Genomic DNA, 23314 nt, shown 5'->3' with positions numbered 1-23314 from the left:
GCTCTCTCTAGGTCTAGGTTGTTAAAAACTGAGAGAAGGTGTGTGTGAGTTTACTTTCGTCTCAGTTTTTTTTTAGAACATATGAAGCATACAACTGGAAAAGTCATATTTTCAGGCAACTCAAAAAGATATTCTTTAAAAAAAATTCACATGTTTGTCGTTAAAAAAAGATATGAACCACAAAAACTTTTCCTCTTTTGTTTAAACCAATTTAGAAGACCATTTTGAAACTCTCCGACTGTCTGAGATTGTTGGCCTTCCCTAAGTATTACACTGAAAAAAACTGAAGAAAACATTTGCATCCAAATTGGAATTTGAGATAACCAATTTTCGAAGCTACACGCTTCATAAATAATATTGTACATTGCATGTAAAGAGAGAGATGCATAGAGAAAGGTGATAAAACCTCTGTTTTAACGTAGAATAATGTTAACCTCTGGTTTAACGTTATTCGAATGCAAGCAGATTCAAATAGGGGGGTTCAGGGGCTCTCCACTGGAAAATTTTGAAATTTTTGCTCTAAAAATGCAGTTTTGAATGATTTTTAGAGATGTAAAGGGGAGAAATTGTTCTGAGAACCTCTCCAATATTTTTCAAAATCGATTTCTTAAAAATGTGATTAAAGACCGTATTTGTTGCCATTTGGAAAATAATGGGGCTCAGGGACTGTTTCTAATAGATTTAGTTCCCCCTTCCTATGTTTTGAAGTTAAAGTCAGAAAAAATGAAGTTTAGACGTTCATTATGGTGTTAGGAAGAAAGAATGTGATGTTCTCCCTCTTATTTTTTTTGAAATTGTAGTTTTATAAACTCAATTTTCGTCGTTCTTTGGTGATGAAAGAGGGGAGCTCCTTCCTCAAAATTTTTCGAAATTGAAGCACTCCAAAACATTTTTATATTATTATAATGTTGTTAGAGCGCAAGGTGTTTGCTCTCCTCAAATTGGGGATGATCTGTAATGATGTGAGGAAGGGGAAGGGGGAATTGAGTAACGGTGGTCAAGTTGTTACTTTTCGGAACTAAAAAGTTAACCTAAATTATTACCTACAATATATAAATGTTATGCACAAGTAAATAATATGCAAATGTGCTTACCGTATTTTTGTTTGTATAAAAACACGAAGCAGTTGAATTACCAGGAGCAAATGTTAAAAATCACAAAAGAGCATATTGCACAAATTATAATACAACCTGTTCATCGCAGAAACCAAAATGGGGAGTAGCAAATTTATTGCTGCTCGCCTGGTATGCTCAACCTTATGTACTACAGACATGCCGAAATAGCATTCACGGCTCCACATTAGGAAGAAAAATGCTAATGATGCATAAATCAGCATCATGTATTTTCAGTGTAAAAAATTCTGCTTTTGAATAGCACATTTAGACACAAAAAGGCAATAATTTTTCCTTTTAGATAAGAAGCAAGACTGGTTGATTTTTTTCAATGAACAATATAATTTCCCCACCAACATTAGAAATAACGAAAAAATCAATTTTATTTTTTCAATTGGAGATTTTTCCTCCCTATTTGGAGCATTTTTGATCGGTAGAACTCTGCACCTTTTTGACTCTGGCGCCATCGTGCTCTGCATGACCTTGCACAAAGGGACAGCACGGCCCTGAATATATCTGGTATTTTTCTTCTAGTTACTTATATAAAAGCTCTCATAATATTCTTCTTATTCTTAATTATGGGCAAGGATGGAAAGATGAAAGTTAAAAGATTTTTGAAAAGAAGTATTTTTAGTGATTATAAAAATAGTGTTAAAATGAAAAATGGTGATGAATAAGGAAACATTTCTGGTCTTATGAAAGGCATTCTGGCAACAGATATTTCGGTGTCAGGATATTTGGAACCCGATTTTGAATGTATTTAGTGCACTGAATTCAGGTATGATATTTGTTTTTGTCTAAGAGCTCAAATATTTAAGATATAATATTTGAGGTTGTATAACATAGGTTAACTCCTATATAACCTATGTTATTATATAACATAGGTTTAAGTTACATCAATAGATCAAACAAAACGTGAAATTATAAAGTGTCTCCTATGAGCCATTAAAAAAATATTTTTACTGGTCTCACCCTTTTTATTTGGTTACATTTACTGTAAAAACAATATATGTAAAAACTGCTTAAGACTTTCCCGGCCAGCATCAATATGAAGAGAGAACGTTTCCGGGCTTATTGGGCTTATTGGCCGTGGTCTACTTTTTCCTTTAGACCACGGCCAATAAGACCAGAAACGTTGTCTCTTGAAATGTATGTGAAGTTTGAACAATATGTTTTAATATTTAGGGGTAGCTCAAGCACCTCCAAGTTTGCAATAGAAATTGTAGTTGTGTTTCATCATGGGTAAGAAACCCACTGTATTCATTAATAAGAGTAACTGCAGGTTCAGCATGATCGTTTACAACTTCTAGGGATTTACTTTCCCTGTTTGTAATCATCTCCTTATTCCCATATGTTTGGATCATATTCAAAAAAATCCAGCTCTGTTGATTGTTTTTGTTTCCTCTGGGCAGTGTGTTCTTCAAGGAAAATCATTAATTTTAGGTTTGAAAATTTTGAGCAATTATTGTTTCATTTTAGCAATATCTCTAGGGTTGAAAAAATTTATTGCCTGGAATATATTGTTTTTATAAGCATGTTGTAAAACCCACACTTGCTAGACTATAGTGATATGGTATGTAATGAACAACTGCAGTGAGCTTAGACCATGAAGCGATCCAAATAGAACTGCTTCCCGGGGTTAATGAATGACAGCAAGCAGGGAGTGGTACCCCCCTAGTGTGTATATATGTATGTTTTACAGTAAAAGGCTGGTAAGTGAACACATACGTAGCAGAGACATTGGCAAAAGACCTAATATTTCCAATGTTTCACCGTTGAATGTTAATTCTCGGATTTTCATCTTTCATAGTAATGTGTGTATATTACTGTGATGAATATATGAGCGTGTGTGTATATTTTTCAATGTTTTCATTAGAAATATTTTGTGAGGATTGTTTTCTGAATAATTCTAAAAACTTTCTGCAAACAATATTTACATGTTCACGTATATTATGCATATCTAGCCTTACATATATGCGGTAAGTATGCAATGTGTCTTATGATCAGAACCAGCATGTCTTACTAACACGAAAACATGCTAATAAGAATTTAATATAAACATGTAGAAAATCGATTGTTTTTCCATCTGTTAATCAATTATATTGATTTACTTTAGAATGATTTTTCAAACATTGTTTGAATACATCATTTCATTGAGTATTATTGTGTACTAGCATTTTTTTAATTTGTGGTTTGTGTAGAGAATTAGAAGATATCAACAGTTCCTGTACAACACCTGAGAAAATGAGCTTGACCTTGTTGGATCACTTATTTGATCGTGAAACTCAAGCGGTATCTAACATATCTGGAACTGGAAAACATGGGAAAAGGCAGTTAGACCCACTGAAAATTTATGGCATTAAATGTAAGTTTTTATGATAAACAAATAATTTATAAAATAATGAACAAAATATTTTGTTAAAAAATTAAACTCTTTGATTTATTTCAGGTCATGTTACATACATGTTTGGCATTAGCAATGTGCATTGGCAGCGCATTAAACAAAATATTGATTCTAAGTGTAGAACAGCATTTAGAAGAAAACATAAAGGAATGCCCTTAATTTGTAAAGGAGTCAAAGAAAGGTAATTTCACTTAATTTTTACATCTCTTCTCTGATTTCTTGAAAATAGTTTTGGTACGATCAATTGGTGAAAGATAAATAAATTATTAAATGCAAGAAAGTTTGAATTAGAGATGGGCAGTGTCATTCTTTTTAATAATCCGTTCATCAGAAGATCAACCATTCTTTTGATCCGTTCATTTAGCTCGTTCATTTGAAAAAGTTGCATGTGATCTCTCTGCACAACATACTCAAGCAAGTTCAAATTGTTTCATTATATCAGTACAATCGAACTCACTTATAACAATCCCATCTTTAATGAGAACTCAGATTTAGCGAGGAAATAAAGATTTGATTGGTTCAATGATAGATGTATGGGGAAAAAAAACTCACTTTTAGTGAGCAAACCCGACTTAAAGTGAGCAACATTTTTATAATTTATAAAATGTTTGTTGATTTCCTCCTCAGAAAAGATTATTCTAATTTTGAAAATATTCCATTAACATTTTGAATTCAGCTGAAGGTTAGAGATAAGACATAAATCATGAGAACAAGTGATGACAATGACTTTTTTTGAAATTCATAGAGTAGAAGAGCATTTAAAAATTGCATATTTGTTGAAGAGAATGCTATCATTTACGAGACATACTTCTGAGGATATTGCAGCTTGAAAGTCAAGGGAGAACAAAGTAACAGCAAAGATATGGGCAACTCAGCCGGTGTACAGGACAACTTAATTTTAAAAAAAAACAAAAAAAGACTCACCTAAAAATATTAGGGAGGTGTAAAATTATTCCGAGAGAGGGAAAACAAAAATGAAAGCGACCACCAAAACGATAAATTTAAAGAATTTGAAGTTAAATAGCACTCGACATACTTGGCTTCGGAAGTGCAGAAAGACTTCAAACTATTTTGAAGCCACCGATTGCAAATGATATTTTTCGGACTCCATGTTCCTCTGAAAAAATAACAAAAAAGAGACAATAAGACAGTTTAAATCAAATAACCAACTTCTTTAGTACTGTATAAAAATAACAATGCAAGCATGTATACATTTTTATGTTTTTTCTCCCGAAACCGTTTTTTACGAACACTCACTTACAACGAGCAAATATCGCGGTCCCTTCGTGCTCATTGTAAGTGAGTTCGACTGTAATACTCTTTGAAGGAAAAATTACTAAAATGATCTAAAAGTAAGAAAATATGCCGAAAAATGAATGAAAAAGCTTGATTCAGGTTATGATGTACAAAGCAATTATAGTTAATTTTGTAAGATATTTCTCAGCTGCAAAATGATACGTTTTCTGTTCCAAAATCGCAGGTTTCATTTCAGCATGTCAAAAAATTAAGTTATTAAATTTTTCCAGCTACAGTGCTGTATATATAATTCTAGTATTGCCAATGATCATGCATAACAAAAAAAGTAACAGCAAAGATATGGGCAGCTCAGCCGGAGTAAAGGACAACTTAATTAAAAAAGAAGACTTTCCTAATATTTGGGAGATATAAAAGTATTCTATACTACCGATGAGAACAAAAAAAAAAACTATACTTTTTAAATGGGGGAAAAAAATTAGACAGAAATAATCAGTAAAAAATAAAGCCTAATTAATATAGATGGTAGTTGATAGGGATGTTGTACAAAAGTTTGCTAGAAAAATGATAAAAGGTATTTTTCGAAATAATTTTGGCGACAGAAAGCGTGAGAAAGGTTTTGCACATGCGTGGGACAGGAAGTGGAATGTCCCACGCAAGTTATACAAAACATTACTAATGAATACATTGCAAAATTGCAAATGAACTGCAGCGATTAAAGAAAAGTGATGAATAAAGCAGAAAGTTAAAAGGTTCAAATGATTATATTGTACTGCACTGAGAAAAAAGGAAGTTTGAGATTGATTGAAAGTTAAAAATTTGAAGATGAATATAATTTTTTTAAAAAAAGGTGATTTTATCACAAGTGCATCAATACAATGTTCCAAACAGCGCACCATTCAAAAGAACGATCGTTCATTTTTTAAGTGAATGAATGGATTCGTTCATTTTCAGAGTTTGTTCTTTTTGACCCGTTCGTTCATGAACGACACATCCCTAGTTTGAATGATTGCTTCAAAATCAATTTTATGAGCAGTTTGTAGTATGGGAAGATAAACATAAATCGCTAGCACTTGAAAGTTAATTATTTAGCTTATTGATAAGTGCTAAAGTATAATTATTTTCATTTCTCAACTAGCCTCTTCTCTTGTATCTTGGTATTGCTCTTGTGAAAAGCTTAAGAAAGTTATATTATGTTAGTTACTCATTCAGGGTTCAATATTTCTCTTTTGACCAAAAACCAAACATTCAATAACCTAAATAATAATTTTTTTGAGAGTAAAAAAAGAATTTCCATCTTTTGGATCTTGAAAAGTTTCGACTTCATTGTGACTTCTGATTAGTATACAGAAATTATTTTTCTTGGTTGGCTTCTTTGTATAGGTTTCTCTTCTCATTTCATTTCAAAAACGAGCTGATGTGTGCATCACATGACTTCCTTTTACACCAATTTAATGCTATTTCCCTATTATTGCAATTTTAATGGGATTCTCTCTCTAACTCTTTAAATATCACTAGCAATGGCCACATTGAAAGCAGATTTTAAAAAAAAATAAAAAAAATCGCCAAATTTTTCGCCAAGTTGGCGACAAAACTTGGCAACCAAAAGACTGGCGATATATCGCCAAGTGACCGCCAAATTATAACACCACTTGAGTTTGCATCGAAATTAACAATGATTTCCCCCCAAAAAGGTGCAAAAGACCCCTTTAGAAACACCCGAAAGCAACCAAAATAGGAGGTGCACAACTAGACCCTACTACGAGTCTATGTACCAAATTTCAACTTTCTAGGACATACCATTTTTGAGTTATGCGAGATACATACGCACATACGCACATACGCACATACGCACATACGCACATACACACATACGCACATACATACAGACGTCACGAGAAAAGTCGTTGTAATTACCTCGGTGATGGTCAAAATGGATATTTCGCGTGTCTATACATTCTTAGGCACTTTTCCGCATGCGGTCGAATCGAAAAAAAAACTCAACATTCATTTGGGGGTGAGCAAAATGGAAATTAAGGGCGATTTTTGAGTGAAAATTTTTTCGCGAATACAATACTTCCTTTTTTGTAAAAGGAAGTAATTAGTCAACCAGGTCAAATGATTCCTGCCATTTGAGTCTTTTAAGTTGCTTTTTTGTGCTTTAGATATGAAAAATATCATTATGTTAGGCCCTTGTAGTATATATAGACCCTCGTTTTATGCGAGGGATACGCCCGTTAAATGCCGCATAAATCAAAATCTCATAAAATAAGATTTAACTGTAGTGTTAAAGCAGAGGTTAGGCTCCATTGATGAATATATAATAAGTTTAATGTGTAATTATTTTGATACATATGCAGAATGTGCATAAAGAAAAAATGGGATAAACTATATGTTTATAAAAAATTAACTGGTTATGACAGTTTTTGGCTGTCATTAACTATTTTTCTTTGTAGTTCTTTGTATGGCATTAACAATGCATCATGATCACTCATGTAACTTCCATTAACGAGATCTTCCTTCATGATCAAATCAGAAAGATCATTTTCCAATGTCAAGAGGAATGACTCAAAACATTCAGTGTGAAATTATTTGGTAGTGTGTCATCGATGTTGCTATCCTCGTTGGTTTCATCCTCCTTTGTCACTTCTAAAATCTCTTCTTTCAGTGAGCTCTGAAATGTGTGATTTTAATAACTTTACCTCTGAGAAAGAGCTGTGGATGCAATCCCAAAAAAAAATGTCTCCAGTGGCCCAAGATTGCTTATTAGCGCACCAAAATGTCGTTCATTGCATGTTGTTTGCAATCTTAGGAGTTTGGATTTTGAAAGAGAGGAAAATTCTATATGTTTAAAAAGTGCTGCTTCCGCATCAATTTAAAACTCATCTGCCTAAAACAAACTAAAGATGTCAAGTCTTAAACAATGTGTAATCTAATCCACATAAAATAAGTTTTTTTTTTTTAAATTTATTTCAGACATGCTTCCATTTGGGAACATGGTTTTTATTTTGTTTTTTAATAGGTTTTTTGACAAATTGTTCTTTTTTCCTGTGCTACAATTTTAGCCTTATACAATAATACCAGATATGCTTGTAAAGACAGTGGTTCTACAGTGACTTTCCAGAGACAACAAAAAATTGTCCTGAAGTAGAGTATCCTTAAACAGAATTTTTCAATAAACTCAAAATAAAATTTTTTCCTTCACACTTTACATTTAGGAGCGTTAATTAAAATTTCAATGTATTGGCATACTTAGCATTTGCACGAGCATGTAGCATCAGGCAAAAAATCCGATGCCTTACCGATTGTGACACCACTGCCAATTTTAAGTCTTACAACTATCCTAGGATCATGTTGTAGAGATGCTATTTTAAATCAACGAAAAATGTATAACAGTTTAAATATGTGTCAGGCACTGCCCAACAAAGGTTTGCAAAGGTCCTATGTATGGAAATGGTCCAATGCCCATATTGTATGTGTGTGTTTGTGTTTTCTTTAATACTTTCCCAATGGGACTGCATAAGAGGCCTTAGTCTTTTGCAAATTTAATGGGATCTTTAAAATAGTATCTAGTCTTTCATGTGCTACAATTAAATGCATGGATGACAAATGGCATGGAGCAATTTGACACACAATTTCACATCAGAAAGTGGACATCTGGGCTTTTACGAATCACGATACAAAATTGCTGTTGGTAGAGAGTGCTCGAGTTTAAATTGTTCGATAGTTGTTAAATGTTCAATTTATAGATATGTATAGCTAATCATTGTTGTGCAGTATTCATTTTTGTAATTAAACTTCTTATATTCTGGAATAGATTAATTTTTTTATTTTTTAGACATCTTTCACTAGGGAAGCCAAAGAATTTGAAGTCTTGCAATTCTAAACCCCTTCCACTTGTGGAAAAGCAAGAGCATGAAAATTTAACCTCACCAGGAAAAGAACCTCATTCTTATGAATCGTTACACGAAAATGATTTCTTTGTTTCTTTGAATGCAGACTTTACTGAAAGTTTGAATCAAACACAGGTATGCTTTTGTATAAAGCAGGGTTTCTTTATTTCATTGATATGTGGCACCCTTTTAATAATGTCCCTTTTTTTTTTTTTTTTGTGGAACCCCTGCTTTTTCTCCAGTAGTACAGTTCGAATGCAACATTCTGAAAACAGTTTACTTGCGATAGAAACAAATATTATTTCAAATAGTGTTTTCAAAAACTAATTATGAAGTTTACAGAACATCGCTGCAAATAATTTTGAACAACTTATGTCTAGCAAAATTTAAATTTGAGATTAGTAGAATATTTATAATCTATGGATAAATTTAATATAACCTTTTTAAGGATCAAAGTTGAATTTTCATATCAAGTTTAGTAATTCTGTTGCTGTATTTTAGTTAATTCATTTACTTATTTAGTTTTGTTGTTGACACATTAGTTGAGAACACGGTTTTACCTCAAAGTAAATATACTCAATGGAGGGAGCGATTACGATGTCTCAGTGAGAAAAGCTTGAGGCAAAGATGTGCCCAAGTCACATAAATAAGTTGATAGCATTGTTGTCACTTTTTGGCAGGCAATCTTACTTTTGGCATTAAATATTCATTAGATGACGGTGCTAATTGCTAAGTCGATGCTGCAAACTCAGTTCATATTCAGTTACATTATGGATTAGCACCAAAAAGTTTGGCACCGTTGTAATACTACATTTTTTGCAATTGAAAAAGAAATTGCATTTCTGAATATAAATATTTCAAAGAATTTAAAAAAAAAAAACTTTTTCTGTTTATCATGTTGGATATTTGCCTTTCCCGCTGACGGCAATGTTGATGAGGAAGAAATAAGTAAAACCATAAATTAACTATTCTATTTTTTATCGCTTGAGAAAAATGAAGTTCTATTCATAGACATAGGAAACCAGTTTGCTGCCGCTCACTTAACTAGGTAGAACATCATGCAGTAGATAAGTGATTCCTTTTCAATCAACAAATGTCTACATTTTGTAGGCAAGAACCTTCCACTGCACATCAGAAAATGTGTGCCAGAATCATTTTTTCATCTAAATTAACTAGTGACAGTAGTAACACAAAAACAGAAAATAAGTTTCGTCTGTTTCTAGTTTGTAACTAATTCATAAGCATATACTTTTTTCTTCAACGAAAAATTAATTTATGGATAATGGAAAAGTCTGTATTGCAACAAGGGTTTTTTAAGCTGCATCTCGTTTCTTGTATTGATTCTCTTTCCAAATAAAGAGATTTTAAATTAGCATGAACATATTCATGAAATTTACTGTATGAAATTTTCAATTTGTATGCAAATTTATGCGCTCTTTCGGTTGGTAGTAAATAATAAAATGTAAGCAAGCAAAATTGACATTAACTGGGCTTGAATCCAGGAAAACAATGATTTAATTGCTCATAGTCAGAATAAGTACTTTAAATTATTATTAGAAGTACAATTTGTAAAATATTTTCACTGAACAAAAAAGCCATAGGTACATTAGTTTTGAAATCTCTGTTTATTAGTTTCTGATCAGAATCAATAATAAATGTTATGCAGGAAAATTAATTTATTAGCATACGCAAATATTTATTAAAGAAACCAGCTGCGTCGCACCGGTTTACGCACGGGCTACCTTGAAAATAAAAGTCATGTCAAGTGAAGCATGTTCAACAATCAGAGTTGAAAGAAAAAAAATCTAAAATTTCCCCGACAGATCGCAAAAAAATAACCAAAAAACAAACAATTTTAAATCTCCCCATGAGAGGAAAAGCCTCAAGACAAAGTTTATATGTTCATATTCAAGAAAAAAAAAGGGCAACAGATCTTTTTTCTCAATGATCTTCTTCACACTACAAATTTAAATACAAGTATTGTTCAACAATTTCTGTGATCAACAATGAATTTCTAACTGAAGACTTACCTACATTTTAGCTTGAAATTAGTTAAATGCACGAAAAGTTTTAATTACTTTAGGACATTGGAACACATTTTATCTGATGCAGAAAAATCAAGGTTTTGGTATTTGTTTTGTTGTTTGAAAACCCTACTATGTTCCTTCTCATGTGCCTGAGTACCTCCCTGCCAAATTTGGTCGAGAACTGAACGATTACTATTAATATACACTGGTGTGCAAAAATTAAGGACGAGACGGTTTTTTCAATATAACTTTGTACAAAAGCTTTCCAAATCAAAGCATTTAATACCGTAAGATCCCCAATACGTAAGGACATGTGTAATGTAAGCAACACTTACTAAAAGAGAAATCAGAGGGATAAAAATAAGCTTTATTGAAAAAGTAGCATTGAGCGCAATGCGACTGAAGGCCGAAACATCCCTGTGATGGGTGTCCAGCAAGAAACATCCAGTCTTTAGTAGGGGATATGATCTTCCCCGACTGCTAGGCAGGTTTCAGTGTCTGTCCATGCTGAGAATGAGGGTATCAATGAGTTGTTGAGGCATTGCTGCCCATTCGTCTTGCAGCGCCAATCGAAGCTCCCGAATCGTTACTGGTGGTAAGGTACGAGCTGCCAAGCGTCTGCCTAGAAAATCCCATACATGCTCGATGGGATTGAGATCCGGAGATCGTGCCGGCCAATCCATACGTTCAATATCCTCACTCTCTAAGAGCTGTTCGGCAGCTACTGTGCGATGACATGGTGCATTGTCGTCCATGAAAAGGAACTGCGGACCCATAGCGCCTCTAAAAAGACGCACATATGGAAGAAGAATCTTGTTACAATAAGGGGTCCCGTTGACTAAACCTGTGTCGAAGATGTGAAGGTCTGTACAACTACCAAGCATGATGCCCCCCCAAACGAGAACACCGCGACCTCCATACCTGTCCCTTTCAATGATGTTCGAGGGATGATTGCGGCGTCCCCGCTCTCTCCAGATGAGTATGTGATGAAAATCGCTACTCAGACTGAATCTGCTCTCATCTGTAAAGAGTATTCGTCCCCTTTCATTGTCTCTCCAATTCCGGTGTTCCCGGCACCACAGAGAACTTCTTCTCCGATGGGCAGGCGTTAGAGGTACACACCGTATAGAGCGTTGTGCAAACAGACCACCACCGTGCAGTCTTCTTGCCACGGTAAAACGCGATATCGGTCGTCCAGTCCCCTGTGTCGTGTGTCTAGCGATTTCTCCCGCTGTCTGCCGCCTATTTCTTCTGGCCTGTAAGACAATATACCGGTCATCTGCGAGTATGGTTCCTCGTGGACGACCCCTACTGAACCCACGGATAGCTGTTCCTGTAGTTTGAAATTGTCTCCCAAGTTGTGAAACGATGCTGTAAGCAATTCTGAACTCTGCAGCCACACTTGTCACACTGTGGCCTTCCTCCAACTTCCCAATGATTCGACCTCGGGTAAAAGCATCCAGATGTCGTCTAATAGATTGATTATTCGCCATTTCTCACTGAGGCAGCAACTCGGTGTGATTTTAACTGCTATACGGCGTGCAATCTCTTTGCCAGAAACCATCCAGTTTGCCATCCAGTTTGCAATCTTACACTGACAACATGCTTTATACTACTCAGACACTTCCCCATTACGTCTGCCTGCAGTGGCGGATGGGGCAACATGAACCGGCCCTGGCATTTACAGGCCAGCCGGTCCCCTTAAGACTTGCTCCTTGAAGAGGAGACGCTCCCACCGTCCTTATTTATTTATTTTTTTTCAGATATAAAAGATAGAGCGGATACATCTTCTAGTTTTAGTAGGGAGTCACCATTAGAATTTGAGTATTTAAATTAGGAGAACTGCTTTTACGAATGTGGAGAAAAAGAATCAATAATAAGAACACCTGCATAGTAAAAATAAATATTCTTGCTGATGATGGGAGGTTCGGGGGCACTCCCCCGGAAAATTTTCAAAATTATAGCTTCAAAAACGCATTGTTAGACTTTTTAAATGATTTTGGGCAATGTTTGCGGGAGGGGGTATTTGGAGAATTCCCCCAAAACTTTTCAAAATCAGAGCTCTAAAACGTATGCGTAAGCATTGTCTTGAAACACTAGGGGGGGGGGGGGAGGCGTTCAGGAATTCTTTCAGGGCAAAATTTATCAATTGAAGTTCCCAAAGAGCCAATTTAGGTGACAATTGACGATCTCTGGGGGGAGAGCTATGGTTTTTGAAATTGAAGTTCTTCAAAAAGTTTGTTATCTATCAATTGCCTACCCCCCCCCCCCCCTCTCCTAAAGTCAGTATCTGAAGGTCTTATGTGCAATAACGATTGATGAGGAACTTTTCACGCGATATCGCGTGAAAAGAGAACGTATAATTTCGATGAACGTCTTTAAACTATCTTTGACAATGTTAATGAGAGCAAAGATCCGGTGTCCTCCCCCTCCCCTCCGGGAATTTTTTTTCAATTAGTTGTCTTAAAAAATGCATTCTAGGTGATCTTAGGTAATGTTTGGGAGAGAAGAGGCTCGAAGGTGCTCTCCAAGAATTTTTTCGTAATTGAAATCTAAAGAAAGGGATTGTAGGTCTTCTTTGATAACGTAAAGGGGACTGACAATTCTGGGAAACTGAAGCTTAAAAAACGTTATTTCATCGACTTTCAATGACGTGAGGGCGAGGAATTTTCGGGACATATTTTGGAATTGAATCCCATAAAACGAAATTTGAGAGGACCTTTAGTGATGCTGGCGAGCGTGTAGGGAACAAAAAATTTTCTAAGTTAGCTTTTAAAATTCAGTTTTTGACGATCTTCGGTAATGTTAGTGGGTGAAGCTGTTCGGGGACATTCATTCGGTAATTTTTCGAAATTTGAATTCTAAAACGCAGTTGTAGATGATATTTGCTGATGTTACCAAGGGTTCAGGGGCTCTTCTCAGAAATCTTTTCGGGATTGAAGTCCTAAAAAAGAAATTTCACACTACCTTTGGTGATACAAGAGGGAGGAGAGATTCGATGACCTCTGAAAAATTTCTTAATTGTAGTCCTAAAAAGTAAATTTTAAATGATCCTTAAAGATGGGGTGGAGGCACTTCTGCAGGATTTGGGTGATCACTCTCCTGGAAGCTTTTCGAATTTGAAGTTCTAAATACGAATTGTAGGCCATCTTTGATAATGATAGGCGATATGAGATGGGACTGGGTTCCGATTTAGAAACTTCCCCTGCACTCTTTCAAAATAGAAGTTTTAAACACGTTTCTAATCTACCTTGGAGGTGTAAAATGAAGGGTAAGGCTAAAGGATGTCTCTCCCTTCCGCATTCTTTGCTAAGTCTCTATCTTTTTATTAAATTATTGATACAAATGTTATGGAAAAACCTCCCCCAGTATATCTTTTCCGAGATCATTTTAGTTCTTTGGTTTTTTTCATAGTGAAATTTTCAATTTCCAACCTGATGTTTGAAGTTGTTTGAAAATAAAAGAGTTTGAGATTCGTTAAAATATTTTTTAACATTTTGGACTGATGTGGTACTTTTCAGGGACACCAGATCTTCTTCCAACTTAATTTTACTTTAAATATCCTCCAGCTAGAATATCTTAATAAAGTTTTATTTTACTTTCGTCTTATACATTCAAACACTTACTGCATTTTAACTTTTTTTCTATTTAAAACATGCTTCGGCGGCCCCTATGAAACCGCCATTATTATCCAGCTATTCATTCATTGTATTAAATTAAAACTTGTCACAGGGTTTTACTATGTACTGAATACTTTTTTGGTTGATTTTTTTTTAATTTGTCAGAATGTCTCGAAAAATTTCAGCTGCCTTTAGTTAGGTAAATTATAATAAAGAACCGTGGATGTTCCTAAATAATATTTAAAGGTTTAATATTCAAGGGTTGCATTTTCTTTCAAAATTTTGTTGAGAAAATATTTTTTGTCACGGGAATTCCACTTGGTATTTTGTTACTTCTATTTAATTTTTTTAAATATTGAGAAGGTTTTCTTTCTTTTTTACTTTGTTCATCCCTAAATTAAAATTGGCAGCCACGGTTCTACGCCACCCCTGCCTTTACATGTTCATTGTCCCCTACAGACTATTATTACAGGCAGCTGTTAGGGCCTTAGAAGGTCCGGGACAGTTATGCAACAAAGTTATCTTATCGACCGATCGATGAATTTACAGACACACAGTAAAGCATCTTATTGCTCACAGCAGAGCATTTTTTAAGGAATTTTTACTAGGCGACACAAGTTTGTCATAAGAGTAAAAATTATTGAGAAGGTTTCAGCCTTTTTCTCAACAAATGTATGCATAATCGTCGTCTCAAAGTGGTATTTCTCTAAGTACTGTTTGTTCTGTGGCAGCTGTATGGGATTTCTGATTTAAAAGGAAGCCGATATGAACAAACCTTAAGCATAGTATTAACTCCGCCCCGGAAATTTTTCGAAATTTTTAGTTTTGAAAACGCATTTTAGACGATCTTTGGTAATGTTAGGATTGAAGAGGTTCGGTGTCGCTCACCTGTCTATTTTTCGAACTTGTAGCTCTAATTCAGTTTTAGGCGATCTTTTTGATGATGTTAGAGTGAGGAGAGATTTGACGGTTCATATCCCAAGAAATTTTTCTTGATTTGTAATCTTAGAAATGTATTCTAACTGTCTTTCGTAATATTATGCGCTCGGGTGCGACTCCCTCCCACGCCCGTTTTTCGAAATTGAAACGTTCAAAACGCAAACATTATGTCCAAAAATGTTCAGAGGAGGGTGGTTCGGGGGTTTTCCGGCGGATTTTTTTCTGCAATTGTAGTGCTAAAAACGGAGTTCAATGCGCTCTTTTTGTGATGTGACGTGGAGGAGTGATTCTAGGGCCCGCAACAAGAAATTTTTCTAATTTGCACTCTTAAAGATGCATTCTACTTGTCTTTTATAACGGTAGGGGAGAAGAGGTTTGGAGCACTCCCTCGGAAATTGTAGCTCTAAAAAATAAAAGATTAAAAAACTGAAACCCGACTACGGCAAAAAAAAAAAAACCCTAAAAGATAAGAAACAAGGTAGGTGCTGTCTAATATCATCGTCCTATTGAGTAAAACCAGTAACTTGATAGGTTAGATATTCCTATTTATTTAGTTCTATTGAAATCCTCTGTCACTTTCACATTAATAACATTATAATTCAATTCAAATGCCGTTGTCGTGCGTTCTCAACTATAGTTCTACTATACCGCACGACTACGGACTACCGCACTACCGGATAACTTGGTTCTTTCATATTGGCACTAGTATATACAAATTTAAAAAAAAAAAAATCTTTGACCCCATTTTTTGTAAGCCAAGCCCGTTTTTTTCTACCTATTGACTGGACTAATCTTCAATTTCGAAGGTATTTTTAAAAGAATCAGGACTGTAAGTTTCAAATGTAGCCTGTTTTAGCCGGGTTACAATTAAAAAACAAAATAGGATGAATAGTTTTGACGCTGCGGTGAAACAACCGTAAATACAAACATACATAGACTGCTAAAATCATAACCCTTTCTTTTGACTTTGCCTTAGTCGGGTGAAAACGAATAATACAATAGTTTGAGCACTATATACCTGCAAGCAAGCATCTTAGTTTGAAACACATGAAAGATAAATTAAATTAGTGTTATTACCTCAAACTGGAAGACAACTTAGTTTACAAAAGATTGCTCTTACTTAATAAGAATATAATAATAATCAACACCTAAATTGTTCTTTACCTAATAATGTTTTTTCCGTAGAATGGTTACAGATTTTGTTATATTTATTTGAAACCCGTGCTAAAAAGAGAAAGGAATGAAATTGGTTAAAATTAGGATGTATAAGTTTAAATCAAATTTTCCTATTGCTGAAGTCTGCAAAAATATAGCCTATGTTACCCGGGTCTTAATTACGAAACGAATGACACCTTATTTATCAAAATCGGCCAATCTTGAACGATGCTGGCGAAAAGGAGAGGTGGGGGACCCTCCCCTGGAAACTTTTACAAGTTTTTTTTTTAAACTCAGTTTGTAGACGATCTTTGGTAATATTAACAAGAGGAGTGGTTTGGAAGATCCCATATTAAAAAGAATAATTACATAGACTAGCATATAAAGCCAGTTTTGTTACTATTTCTAAAACATTTATGATCAGGGATGGATTTAGACTTGACGGGGCCTTAAGTTATTTCAGGTATGGGGCCCTTTTTGTAATCCGGACCACTTTGTCGGTGGCGAAAAAGGAAATGCTAAAGTGGTTGTTTTTTTTTTTTTTTTTTTTTTTTTTTTTTTTTTTTTTTTTAATGACTATTATTACTTTTTTTGCTCTATATTTGTCTTTTCCCCTGAGACACATAAAGTTATGCATTATTTTCTTCCTTCCTTCCTTTCTTTTTTTCTTTCTTTTTTTTGTGTTTGTTTTTTTAATGTGTGTTTGCCTGCCTTTTTGGATTTCCCTTAAGAAGGGGAATAGCATCGAGAGAATGATGCAGGGCTCCCAATTTAGGGGTTCCCCCAGAGGGAATTTTGAAAAAAAAAAATATATATAGTAAAATTCTGCAGTTTGAAGCCATAGAAAGGAAGATTGGAATCAAAAATATTCGGGGGAAAAGTAGGCAAACAAAACTTTTTTAAATTATGTACTCTTGCAAGTTGAGATAAAACACAGTAAAATTTTTTTAGGGGTCGACACATCGATGAGGCAGTCGACAGAGAAATAGAGCGAGGGAGGAGAAAGGATAATGCATTGTTACTTGCGCTCATGGACTTTCGATACAGCTAGTTTTTAATCATCTCTGCAACCTATCTATAAATTGCTTTAAAAGAAATCTCAGGCTAACTTGGAAATCAGGAAAAACTACTACTTTAGCAGGGTCGTGGGCACTTGGAATAGCTTACCGGAAGAGGCGGTAATGAGCAAGGGAGTGGATAGCTTTAAGAGGGCCATTGATCTTCATTGGGGACTAATTAATTGACTAGGACCAGCCTAGCTGGGCCCAGTGCCTGTTGCTGGTCGTCACATTTGTATTTGTATTTGTAAATAGGGTACAACACTTAGAGAATAGGTAGCAAGAGAGTAATATACTGCCCATTTGAACAATTCATAATTTATACTCTTAGTAAGAAATAAAATTGAAGCATACTTTGACGCACATACATTGAAGCACACACTGAATTTAACATATTTTGGCACTCCTCCCCCTTATCAACTCCAATTTGTTAGAAATTTTAAAATTCAAGGCTTGTAGCCACATTTTTGCAAAATTTCAAGCATTTGAAAATGAAATTGATTTTTTTTCAAGTATATTTCCATTTTTTTTAGGAACAACAATACACAACTTTTCGTTATAAGCAATAGCTTTCAACTAAAATGTAAATCCGGCCCTGGAAATGATAGTATAAATAACAAAGTCTCCAAAACATTTTTACAAATTAAAAGCGGTAACGGATAACTAAAGTAAAAGTTTTAGAAATAAGTAAATTTTTTTACGAACCAAACTTGCTCTCAAAATCCTTTGTTTGAATCATCAAAATGAATTTCAATTTCATTATAACTTCAAAAGGATTTTTAATGACAGCTAAAACGTGTTGCAAATGACTCCATCATTTTTCAGTCCTGTTGCCTCGAAACTGGAGAAAAAATAGATTGCCAGTGCCTACAAGTTACAATGCGCGAATCCCTTTTATTCACAAAGCCATAAAAAAGGAAGTGGTAGGTGTGGTATAATCCTCAGTTACCCTAAAGCAAAAATTATGGAAAAGAATTCCAGGAAACAATCCCGACCCTTCAGCCTTAGGCTTCACTCTCGGGAAAAATACCTCTCTCTTTGCATCTTCGAATGAAAAACAGCTGTTTCCGTTCGGAAAACTCCTTTTGCCGTCCCGTCCCAAGTAGTGTTCCTGTACTGGTCCCTGTCACCCCCCCCCCCCCGTACCCTGTACACAGATGGCCGTGAAATGGTTATCAGCTATCATCAATGAAAGGGCTAATGAGGTGGGGTGCTAATCGATTGCTTAGTCTGGCGCCGAGTGCGTGGTCGGCCGGTCCACAAGGGAAGAAAAAGAAGGCTTTCGTCATATAACAGTCGACAGTTTTTTTTTTTTTTTTTAAAGAAGGCAAGGGTCTTCCTAAGATTTTTACGAAGATTTGAAATCCGTTTACAAAAATGAGTGAACCAATTTTAGATTTTCCAGTGTCGCAAAGTGGTTTGATTTCACATCTTCTAGGCGACAGATTTTTTTCACTAGTTTTTTTAAGGAAGAAAAAAAAAATTTCTTTTTTTTTTTTGGTACTATTCAATTGAAAGATTTAATGCGGCCCAAACCGAGGCGGCCCACCGGGCATTTGCCCGGCTGCCCGACGGCCCCATCCGCCACTGTCTGCCTGCATATCTGCGCATGTGCTACCATACATCACCTTACTTAATCTCCTGATTGGTCTTTCTGTCCGCTCTGCCTCTTCGTTCAGCTAATATGCTAATTTTTCGACTTCGTCCTTAATTTTTGCACACCAGTGTATGTCTGTATTACTATTTGTTTCAAACAATGTTAGCAAAACACCATGCAGATATAATGGAAACTGGGATACTGCCAATTTGTCTTATAGACAAATGCTGTGCTTGACAAGTCGTTTTGTGAAGTTGGTGTGCTGGGGTTGTCGATTTGACAAGGTTGTCTATTTGGCTGAAAGCATCAAATTCTCCGAATAACATAGGGAAATCTCAAAGTAAAAACATTAAACGACCTGGGTGGAAAACAAGCCTATCAGTGCCAGAGGAAAGCGAAATGATCAAACAAATTTTCAAGCGCTCTGATTAGGACATGTCTCTGTCATTAATGGATATGCAGCTCATTGCTAAAGATTACTTGTCTCGAGTTAGTAGAGTGTGTGTGAAGTTCAGGAATAATCATCTAGGTAGAGATTGGTTTAAGTCATTTTTGAATTTTCCCGAAAAAGATCTCTCACAAAGTAGCTGTCAGAATATATCCCGAAACAAGAGCTGAGTGGCAGTCTTAACACTAGATCTTCTTATTTCAATCAGCAGTATGAATCCTTGTTTACCGGTTCACCGAAAAACAACCTGAACACTACGACAGAACTGATCCCCTGAAACTGATCTCAGTGATGACCTGGGTGCTAAATTAATAATATTTCGATACAGAGTGAAGTATCATGAAAGCAGTATACCAAAGTTGTACTGCAGCAGATACTCCAAAGGGAGTATCTTTCTGATCTTTGCTAATGCCATTGCTGGTGAACTACTATCTTGCTTTGTAGTGTATAAAAAAGAGTGTTTTACTTTTTCCCCCGATTTTCCGCTACATTTCAATGTTTATATTCATTTTCTGCATTCCTTTGTTCAATACATATTTCTAATTAATAGAGAGTGTGATTTTCTTCACTCCTGATTAAGTTGACGTGCCCAACAAAATATTTGAAGGTGTTTTCCTATGAAAAGTATAAGTGCGCAATGTCACCCCTTTTAGCAGGGTGGCTTTGCCCACCCAGTTTTTCATTTTTTAAAACTGCATCAAGTCAGTCAAAAATAAAATGCACTAGCAATCTCGATTCCTTTTGCCTTCCCCCAAAGCACAAAATGTTCATTATTCCAATATTTTTGCAGCAAGTACAAAAAAATTAATTGACCCTAAACTTGAAAACTAGGTCACCCCGGTTTACAGTGTTCTAAGTATTTCAATTATTTGATACTTGATGGATTCTTTTTTTAACCTGAATTTTAAGGAGCACGATTATATTAATTAACTTTAAACAAAATAGAAAATAAACTGAACTCTTTCTAACTGAAACTAATGGCAGTATATTTTATAGATCATTCATACGGAACATGGGGATTTCCAGGTTATTCAAGCGACAGAAGAAGAGCTTGAGCAACTTAAAAAAAATCATGAAATTGAAATTTTAACAGAAGATGTCTTATTAAATGATCAGCTCAGTAATGGTTAAAATGAGTTCACTCTGTAAAATGAAAATCATGTAATGTAACAAAGTATTATATTTAATCATCTTTTAATCTGCATTATTATGAATGAAAAATGTATATAGTGTATATTATATAAAAAGTTATATTTTGAACAGAAAATGTACTTTTTGCACAATTTAGGAATACGAAAATAGATATATAGATACAAATATACATAATACAAATACATGAGGACCAGCAACATGATCTAAACTAGAGATGCACCAAATACCATATTTTGCTAAATACCCAATATTCGATTAAAATTCGAACCAAATATTTATTTATTTTTTCACCAATGTTTGAATTTTATGCCATTTTAAAATGAAAAATATTAATCCGGATTGGTAAATGAAAATGCACTGACATTTACATCGTAAATTTATCTACATTAAGTATTAGTATTAATTTAAAATAAATCATTCCAAAAGCAAAAACAAATTAATATTGTAAATAGCAATAGCTCATTTGGTTTATGTTTATCTGCATGGAGAAATAATTTCCTTCCTGATGTATGATTTGATAGCTGGTAATCATGACAGCTTGTTAAGTCATTAATAAAGAATATTGCATTTGTCTTACATAAAATACAAGCCCAAGTTGCCTAAAATATCATTACAAATTACAGTTTTTTTACTGATTTTCTGCTTTGTAACTCTTTGGTAACTGATAAATTGCATCATCATTAAAATTAAGGAATGAAATTCAAACATTACCAGATATTTGCAAATTTTTGAGCAATCTTATTGTTCTCATTGCTTATTGTTCTCATTTGACTATTTTGAATTCCTATGATTTTATTTTCCACCCGCCTTTCTCTGCTGCACCACCGTCGACCAGCCTCACGATGCTGCTCCAATAAATGGATAGGTTGCGTCCATATCCTACACACACACACATTCACACACACCTATACACACCTACACACATGCACCTAGACACATACACACACATTCACACACACCTACACACATACACCTACAAGCACACATACACACACCCACAAACACATACACACTCGTAATTGCGAAAAAACATAATTTGAATTCCAGATGTCAAAATTCATATTAATTTTTTTTTCTCTCGCTCTCTTTAAGTGCAAAGAGTTATTAAGCTTTGATTACAATGATTATTTTAACATGGGTTGTTTTTAAACAATATTTCATGTTTCGTATGTTGTAACACTTTATGCATTAAACTATTAGAATATTTGATATCCAAGTATTTGTTTAAGCTGCGTATTTTATATAAAAAATTATCAGTTAAGTAGTAATGAATGGGTTTGTAATAGTAAGGCTAATGTAATGTCTCATAAGATTTTTAAAAATTGAAAAGATTTAACAACAGAATTTAAATTTAACATCAGAGTGTTTTATTCCACACACATTAAAATTACTTTGAATGCGATAAAATTAATAAATAACAGATTGAATTAATTCTGTACTGTAGTATTGTATAGTAACTTTCATTTAAAATGTAAAAAGTGTTTGTTAACCAATTATGGAGCATTTAAATTTATTTACTTCTCAGATGCCGAATATTGAAGTATTCAGACGAACCAAATACAGTTGACTCTCGATAACTCGAAAACTTATAATTTGAATATTCTTTAATCTCTAAGCTTTTATTCGCTCTCAAAATGTAATATTTTCAGTACAAAGTTGCCTCTATATAACTTGAATTTGCTCCGTTTAAGTTGAAGTATTTATTAAAGTTTTATTTTAATTTTATGCATAAAAAGGCAGCCAAAAGAAGAAAAACAAATTTTTTTGCATTAATTTATTTACAATAGCGCTCCTTAATGCGCATAGTGTTGCAAAATCGAGTAGAAAGTAGCAGATAGCAAAAAATGTAACTGCCAATTTATCTTTGAGTGACTTAAAATTTAGTCAAAAATGTAAAAAAGTAGCCTTTGTTTTCTGAATGACTTAAATTATCGTGCTTTAAGGACAGAAACTGCCTATGAGAGAAACAGTAGTTAAAATTGCGCATTAAGAACTCGTAAGAAGTTTCATAAACAGCAATGATAGCAAAGCTGAAGTGGCTGATGAAGAGGATCATTTTGAAATATTTTCCTGGGAGAAGGATTTTGTGGGTATTTTATTGCAGTTACTGGAGAAATTCGAAAACGTTCATTTCTCAAATTGTGTTTACAAACTTCATAACGTTTTAAGATGTGATTAAAAGAAAAAAAAGGTAAGCAGTCAAAAATACCTTCTGTTTTCAAAGTATCTTAATAAAATATATTTTCTAAAAGATATTTTTATGTAGTATATACAAATATTAATTTTATCTAATCTGTAAGTGTATAATCTGTCTATTATGCATTATTCCTGAGAAATAAAGTAAAAATTATTCTTGAAATGGCTGGGCAAGGAATTTTTGATAAGTAGAACTACTGATTACTCGAAGGTTTTAGCCGGTCCTCTGAAACTTCAAGTTATTGAGAGTTGTCTGTATTCGGTTTGTGTGCCGAATATGCAGTATACTGAATCCCAACCAAGTATTTAGTGCATATCTTCTCTAAACAAATCCTAGTCAATTTATCAATCCCCAATGAAGATTTAGAGCCTTCTTAAAATTACTCAACCCATTTCAAAGCTACTTTCGGTAAACTATTCCAATGCCTATGACTGTTGAGGTAGTAATTTTTCCTGAAT

At 34.3% G+C, this 23314-nt stretch overlaps 1 protein-coding gene across 3 annotated transcripts in view; it reads left to right on the top strand.

Annotated features, from left to right (window-relative positions):
- Positions 1-21296, top strand: part of LOC129220191 (protein BANP-like) — a 51563-nt gene extending 30267 nt beyond the window's left edge. For all 3 annotated transcript variants that reach the window (XM_054854552.1, XM_054854554.1, XM_054854553.1), the window contains exons 6-9: positions 3314-3477; positions 3562-3697; positions 8609-8798; positions 20504-21296. In XM_054854552.1, coding sequence (XP_054710527.1) covers positions 3314-3477; positions 3562-3697; positions 8609-8798; positions 20504-20638 — 625 coding nt within the window. In that variant the 3' untranslated portion in view covers positions 20639-21296. The remainder of the gene's footprint in view (positions 1-3313; positions 3478-3561; positions 3698-8608; positions 8799-20503) is intronic.
- The last annotated feature ends 2018 nt before the right edge of the window (positions 21297-23314 follow it).

This window comes from Uloborus diversus, chromosome 4, assembly GCF_026930045.1.
Source record: "Uloborus diversus isolate 005 chromosome 4, Udiv.v.3.1, whole genome shotgun sequence".
NCBI classification, from domain to species: Eukaryota; Metazoa; Arthropoda; class Arachnida; order Araneae; family Uloboridae; genus Uloborus; species Uloborus diversus.
This window is presented reverse-complemented; position numbering and strand designations above follow the sequence as displayed.